General features: G+C 39.5%; 1 protein-coding gene across 2 annotated transcripts in view; it reads right to left on the reverse strand.

Moving 5' to 3' along the window:
* Positions 1 to 7,620, reverse strand: part of LOC310965465 (guanine nucleotide-binding protein G(s) subunit alpha-like) — a 29,232-nt gene extending 21,612 nt beyond the window's left edge. Inside the window, exons 1-5 of one of the 2 annotated variants that reach the window (XM_083939077.1) lie at positions 6,103 to 7,620; positions 4,345 to 4,417; positions 1,619 to 1,673; positions 1,201 to 1,320; positions 475 to 576 (exon numbers count right to left, since the gene is read on the reverse strand). In XM_083939077.1, the coding sequence (XP_083795203.1) occupies positions 475 to 576; positions 1,201 to 1,320; positions 1,619 to 1,673; positions 4,345 to 4,417; positions 6,103 to 6,241 (489 nt within the window). In that variant the 5' untranslated portion in view covers positions 6,242 to 7,620. The remainder of the gene's footprint in view (positions 1 to 474; positions 577 to 1,200; positions 1,321 to 1,618; positions 1,674 to 4,344; positions 4,418 to 6,102) is intronic. The other variant, XM_083939078.1, reaches the window with a different exon arrangement.
* Between the last annotated feature and the right edge of the window lie 317 nt (positions 7,621 to 7,937).

The raw sequence follows: 7,937 nt of genomic DNA on the forward strand, positions 1-7,937 counted from the left end.
TATATAAATCTAGAAGTACTTTGCATTATTATATTATAATACAAAACACATTTCACACTAAATCAAACAAAGTATTTTTTAATACTATTTGATCTTGATTAGAATTTAAAATGAAATCAGCAGTTTGATTTAGTGGGATTTTGGACTCCTCGTCATGACCTTTTATTGATATACAGAAAAGGGCAATGCTTTATCTTTGAAAAAAAAAGCTGCAACTACAGATCATTTCAATTAATCTGCTGATTATCTGGTTTCACCATTTCACAGCGTGACATATTGAAATGCCCCAAAATATAACAGAGAAAAGCTGGAAAATGGGACTTTTAAGCATTTTTGCTTGAAATTACTTAAACAATCAATCGATTATCATACTTGTCACTGATTATTTTTGCTGTCAATCAACTTATCGATTACTCTTCTGATTGTTTTTTCTCAATCGAAAAGCTTCATCATAATCGGTTATGGTCTTATTACCATTCGTGACACTGTAGTGAGTCTCTGAGAGGCCACCGGGAGCGCACTGCAGCTCAGGGGGGAATCCCTCTGAGGCTCTGAGTTTCTGGAGGACAGGTCCCTCTAGACACATTTAGGGTTATTACAGACAATCAGTGTTAATAGGCGGTGTGGATCTCTCAGGTGAGGAGCTCATTGAATTGACAGCCTCCCTAGCGGAAAAAATTCTGCTAAATACACAACAGGCAAACTCATAAAGGCTGCTGTGGGAGGTACCATACTCATCTACAGCACACACTGACAGGGGACTTTGCTAGGCAGGCTTGATCTGATACTTGAGGACGCTTGATAGCAGTTATAATAAGACGTTGGGACCAATGTCACAACTAAACAACCTCCAACACGTAAAAATTTAAGCCGATTTGCAATTTCAGCTTGATACCTTGCAAGAAAATGAGTACACAGACAAACCAGACTGTGATGAGGATTTGCAACAAAGTGTTGATTCTAAGTTTTGACTGCAACTTATATATTAATCTACTGATTATTTCAACAAATAGGTTGAATTGTGTGTTCAGTGTCAAAGAAATTGTGAAAAAATGCCTTGTTTTGTCCAACTGACAACCGTTGAGTTTAATGCCATAGATGAAACCAGAGAAAAAACACAACTTAAATAATGAAATTATTTGGAAAAGTGTTGCCAAATACTGCCTCAATAGATCCTGGGGAGGTAAAGGAGCAACTTACTGAAGGAAACTCAAAATCCTTCTGGTGTACTTGGTTCATGACATAATCGATTCTGCATTGGTTTGCAGGACAGGCTAACTTGCATGGCGGTGAGAGCGTCGTCATGGCAGCCACAATTGTCTGGATGGAGGGAACAGAAGAAGAAAACTCACTACAATAATTCATATGAAAAACCTATATCATCATCATATTCTAAAAGCATTCAGAAAATCTGTTTTTTTATTGCTCTTGCAGTAACATTTTGTTTTGACTTTGAGGCAAACAGACCTCAGGTTTTAACTGTTTTTTCTTAATGCTCAGTTTTGCCACATGTTTCCCAAGCCCTAACAACGATGAGCAAATGAACAAATCTGAAATGAACTGCTCCCAATATAGAAGTAACGGTCTTACAAATAATTAAAAATGAACAATTTCTTACCTCTATCGCTTCTTTAATGTTGTTTTTGATATCGTGAATTTTCAGTTTTTTCTCCCTGTGAAGAACAAAGGAAGGTTCATGTTATTTTTTGTACACAAAAGCATAAATTGGAAGATTATCATCAGTTATTACTTGAGTCATGAATGTTGTAAATACAGTCCTTGCCTTCGCTTAAATCCTAAAAAAAACATGGTATTTTAATTTTTAAACTATGGCTCCATGGTGATTTATATCGGATGTAGCTATACAGGCAAACATATGTTTTGAATCTAAAATATAAAAGAAACTTGCTTGATATTTTCAAAGTAAATGTAAATACATGCTTTGTCTCTTCTGTGTTAACACCAGTAGGTCTTGCTGTGTAACTTAAACTTCTCTTTGTCAGCCTGGAGGTGAATTATATCAGGCATCCGTATTATGGCTTCTCCAGATGCACAGATACCTTTAATTTGCTGACCAAGTGTAACACTTGAATTTTGTGTACTTGCTGATACCAAATGAAAACAGCAGAGCGTGTCTTCGTTTTGACAATGATATTAATTAAACAAAAAACAGCAGAGTGGGGGTGTGGAGGACAACACGGACTGTTAATGTACATTGTTTTTCAATATTAACCATAGTCCAATAGTGGTCCAATATTAACTACAGCCTACCGTGAGCACAGAGTCGGTCCAAAGTGTTGTGTGCAAATGCAATGATATTCTCCATATTTTGTCAGTTTACTGTTGTTAAGACAAACACACACACAGCGTGGCCCATGTTTATGCAATCTGTGGGCTTCACTGATACCAGTAGTAGAGGTCCGATGTCACACGGGTCTTTCAGAAACCAGACAAAACATAAGTTTGGCAACCGAATATCAGATTTGATACTGGCATTCCTAAAAATGAAACAACTGTAGAGCTGCTTACACAATCAGGTACCCGCATGGTGTGAATTCTACTGAGTGACCCACAGCAAAACATGTGTGCTCCTTGTTCCTTTATTTCACAGCATTCCTCACAAGAAAACACACACAAAAAACGCTGGGAAAAACACTGTCCGCCTCACCCTCATCTCTCCTATAATCGGTGTCACTACCCCTCATCTCCTCCTGTCCTCATCCTCCCAGCACTTTGCGCTGATTGGCGCAGCCCTGCACCCAGAGGGGAAAACCAACAAGGTGAACTCCTCTGGGGCCCAAAGAGAGCGGAAAACCCCCAGAGCTAAACTGTGGAGTGACAGCCGACTGTGGATTTGTCATTACACCAGAGCGTCTGGGTCTGTGAGGAGCATCTGTTCGACATGACCCAAAAATAAGCACATGATGATGCTCCTACCCTAAAACCCCTTTCTAGGAATCAGATGATTAAGAATAGAAAAATGTGACAAATGTTCCATTGCATCAACTTTGGATTGAGTTTTTGGAAATTCACAAGACAGGATGGTTTGAAAACCCCCGGGGCAATGTTTTCATGAAAACCTGAACAGAAAACGCTTTCTTCTTGTGTCACACACACTTTGAGTACTTCCTCCGAAACATTGAAAAAACAATGACAAGAGTCTATCCCTCCAAAAACAGACAAAAATAACAATTTGTTTACTAGCCAGGTGAACCTTTCAGTCGATTAAGATCCTTTTGATGTGTAGAAATTCATCTAGCTTTTTTTAAATTCTCAATTTTGCAATTCTGTGATTTCATTATCAAAGAAATTGCAGGGCTCTACATTAACGCTGCCATCAATCTGTCCCTGGTCCGCACCAGGCTCCCGTCCGGAGGCCCTGATCAGTACACTTTTACGTCAATGTCAAGGGACAAAATGAGAGAAAAAACCTACTTTTCATCTCTCTGGCTGAGGAGGACAGTTGCTGATTTATATCACACGGATCAAACATTCAGAACAAGAAGATACAAGACAACTAAAAGCACCTCCAAAGCTACAAAATATTTTGTTAGTTAACAAACTGATGTTATACAAACAATACGGTACATTTTCAAGAATTGTTATGTGTTAAGTGTTGAGGAAATGATGAATATTGTCTAGGATTTGATTATTGTGATATTTCTATTTCTTTATTCATCTGATGATTATTTTCTCAATTGATTATTTCATCATGAAGAAAGAAAATCTTCAAATTTGAGAAGCTGAAACCAGAAAATATTTAAAGTTTTTTGCTGGAGAAAGGACTCAAGAGATTTTATTATCAAACCAGTCTGCAATACATTTTTTATCCAATGATGTATAACAGTATTTAAATGCTTTATCCAGATTTTTTGGATAACGTTCCACCTTTTTGACGATAAAGTTCCAAACTAACCATCTCATTTTACTGTTCTAGCTAACTGAAATGTACCTGCATGCCATAAAACTTACTAAAGGTCATTCCTATCGTTTGTATCTTGTGACTGCACCATTGGTCCTCCACAAAACAGCATCACATTCTCAAGGGTCTGGTCAACACATATTTTCATATCTGATCTTGTCACCCAATCAATCTAAGAAATTAGTTTCTCACTAAATTCTGTAAATAAAACCTCCAGAACTCTCTGTGGTGGTTTAAAGATGAAATGTGCCGTGTGTGTGTGTGTGTGTGTGTGTGTGTGTGTGTGTGTGTGTGTGTGTGTGTGTGTGTGTGTGTGTGTGTGTGTGTGTGTGTGTGTGTGTGTGTGTGTGTGTGTGTGTGTGTGTGTGTGTGTGTGTGTGTGTGTGTGTGAATGTGATTCATGGAGGGTAACCAACACTTACTCTGCGTTGAAGCCATTAACGTGCAGTATTCGCATCTGTTTGACTATCGTGCTTTTCCCGGATTCACCGGCCCCTGAAAGCAGAGGGAGGAAAATAAATGTTTATTAAGAGTTGAACAAAACTGCTTTAAAAGGCACAGACTAAATCATCAAGACTGGGAATCCATCTGAAACTTGTGTTTCATGGTTCAAAGCTTGTTAATGTATACTGGATATGTGAAGGATCAGGCCACTGGTAACTTGTATAAAGCCCACTCTTCAGATTAAGATTTTACATTTTTTACAAACTCATAAAATACAACGCATTGTTAAAGACTGAACCAGAAATTATCGACCTTTTGAGCTTGTAACCACTTGCAAAGTGTTTTTAATCCGGTTCCTTTGTCCCATTTTACATGTCTATTAAGAGATTTCTCCTCTAAACTGATGTTTGGAGAGGAAAATTATTCATTATTTCACAAATTAACAAAGACAAGAGATAAGTAAAAAAAAAAATGAAACTACTTCAGCCAGAAACAACAGTGAAATGCTACTTTGTTGCATCTGTGCTAACAATCTAATAATGTAATACATTTTCAGTACAATGAGTTTGTACTTCAGGCACATGTTGCTGATAATACGTCTTTATACTTTCTGTTAGGATGTTGAATGCAAGACTTTGACTTGTACATGGTTCAATTAGTTATTTTACTGAAGTGAAGGATCTTCTTCCACCACTGCTTTCAGATGTGAGCGCGGCTCTCAGCATCAGCGATGAGGAAGAATCGTCTAACTGGCAGACAGAATCAGCTCACAATAGTGTCTAAGTCTTTTGTGTCTTTGATTAAAAGTGAGATGTCCTGATATATACTTTAAAGAATTCCTCCATAATTCTGAAATGATAACGTCAAATGACAGGAACAGAAAAAGACAAATAGTTCTCTTTGTATCCTTGCAAACTGAAAATGAAAGAAGCCAGGCCATAACATCTCTTAAGCTAAACACAAGGAGCTAGGTGACAGGTCTGCCATTTAGAGCCCGGAGTGTAAGTGTATTAATCTAGCATCATTTTCAGATTAGAAACAACAGGACAGTCTTTAAAGGGAAGCTGACTCCTTATAGTAATCCCAATTTACTCTCCGTACTCCAAGAGGCTTGGCAGGATACTAGCCCTGGCCTTGAAGTTCAGACTGTATCATAACATGGATGATAAAGCCAGAAATAGCTTCTTCAAATAAAAATAGAAAGAGTTTTTTCAATGACTGATTAGAATATCCATTTCCAGAGTAGCTGGTGTGGAGAGGCAAACGTGGAGTCACAAACATAGCATCAAACATCGACGTGGATCTGCACTGCACACACAAATTTTGCTGTGTGCTGTCCTGTACGTCTAAAAGCGCCTATTTGTGTGGCCTTTCCAGCCTCTGCATGCTGTTCGTCTGTCTGTCCACCACCTCTCACATGTTCTGTAACCATGGTCCGTAATAACCCATGAATACTGTAGACATGGGCCTGCTTTTCAACTGTCCTGTGTCAAGACACCGTAAAACCTGGTGGTGTAGTGACATCATGTCATTGCATCATATATTGATGCTCCACTGTTATAAAACATTTTTCACAAGTGCAGTCTGAAACAACAGCTATTACGTTTGTAGAAACGAAAAATAAATACACTGTTTTTGTGGGTGCACAACAACTTAGCACACAATGGGCCTATACAGTGAACACACACACACACACACACACACACACACAAATAATGAATTTCACAAAAACCTACCTAATAGTAGTAGCCGGTGAGTCGCCCGGTATATCTGTTTGTCTTTTTGGAGCTGCTTCTCTATCTTTTTGTTGGCTTCCCTCTGTGCCTTCTCCTCATTTCGTTGGTCTTCAGTCTTACTATTGCCAAGACAGCCCATCTTCCCAAAAACCCAGGTTCAGGGGGAGGCAGGGTGGGTGGTTGGTTGGGTAGGTAGGTAGATAGGTAGGTAGGTGTAGTGGGGAAGGAGGGAGGGAGGGTAATAATCAGAGGAAAATCAATCACTCCTAAATTCCTAGACTGGCCCAACAGAGGAACACCTGGCTAAAAATGTGTGACATTTATGTTGCCAGATGAAACAAGATGTTTGGCAGTAGATGGTGAGCCTCACCAGGCTTTTGGCACAATATGGATGTATGTGGCTATTTACTGGCAATTTGTCAACAAGAGATCACTCAAAAAAAAAGGAGCAGAGCAACGATGCCGCCCTCTCAGACGCTTGATTCTCGTGTTTTTCACTGTAAATCCGCAATGAAGTCACTAACATTGATAAGAGCCTTTGCAATGTTACATGAATGGACCTCGCTGGGTCATGTTTCCTTTAAAGGTATTTTCAATTTTGGCTTTTTGACATCTTTTTTTTTACGTTATAAGGCCCATGTATCAATATTCTTCAGCAAATGTCATCCCTGGAGCCCATCTTTGGCAGATATCTCGCACTGCCATTCAATTCATTTCAACCCTAATTTCTTTCTTTCGCGGCCCTTTAAAAAAAAAATGTTTTACCCTTCAAATATAAATTATTGGTTATTATTTGAGGGGAAATCCACCTAAACCAAAGCGCATCAGAGGACAAAAAAAAAAAAAAGTAAAAATCTCCTCTTAAAACGACGGCATGTGAATCACCAGGCTACACCGGGGCTTCTTTCTCTCACACCCGTCACATTATACACCGTTTTGAGGGGGGGTTGTCGTCGTTGATGCAACCTTATCAATAGGTGAATATCCTGTTTTTAGCCGATGTCAAAATGATTTCCTCTCCCCGTTAACAGATGCTGGTGCTTGCTTTTTCTCGGAAAGGTTTGACCACCAGACCCCCAAAAGGCCTCTTCTCTCCGTCCTTTTCTCTCTGAAACGTTAATTTGTCATTTCTCCTCACATCGGGAAAGCTTCTTCGGAGCGAGCCACGGCAGCTTTTGGGCAGTTGTATGTCCTTGAATATGACGCGGTGTCCAGGTGATATTCGTGGTAAAATCCTCCCGTTATTTCCCCGTTTGGCGCAGGTAACAGCCCGCTGTCAAGTCTCTCAGCTTTTTAGTATTCCCTTTGAATCCGTATGGTAGATTATATGGTTACATGTGCATGATACATGAACATACCGCGGTGTTTTCAATCACTGGTCCAGCAGGCGAGACATTTATGTTTGTTTTGGTTGTTTGTTTGTTTCACCGCCGACAGGACGCGTCTGCTCAGGTGAACCGGTCGGGGGAAATGAGAATCGTTTCTTTGCGGTTGTTACTCTGAATCATTTTTGCCCCCTTTTTCTCTGAGAATTGCACATTGAGATAGATAGCGCTGAAGAGGTGGGGTGGGGCAAACGGCTCTCACGGAAACCCTGGGAACGGTGGTCAAGCTTCACGTGACGAGTGTGTCAACTTCCGGTCAAAACTTTCACAATAAAGCTCTCATGAAAGCTTCATGCCTAATATACAGTACATACTCTCTTTATCTTGGCATAAAAAAACACAAAATCCCAACTCTCATATAGCGGTATGGACTATCAAGCTTGCTTCCTAGGAAAACAGTGGACTTACAGATGATTCCTCGTATGTAATACTTTGTATTTCATGCTGTCA

The sequence above is a fragment of the Echiichthys vipera genome (assembly GCF_963691815.1).
Source record: "Echiichthys vipera genome assembly, chromosome: X".
NCBI classification, from domain to species: Eukaryota; Metazoa; Chordata; class Actinopteri; order Perciformes; family Trachinidae; genus Echiichthys; species Echiichthys vipera.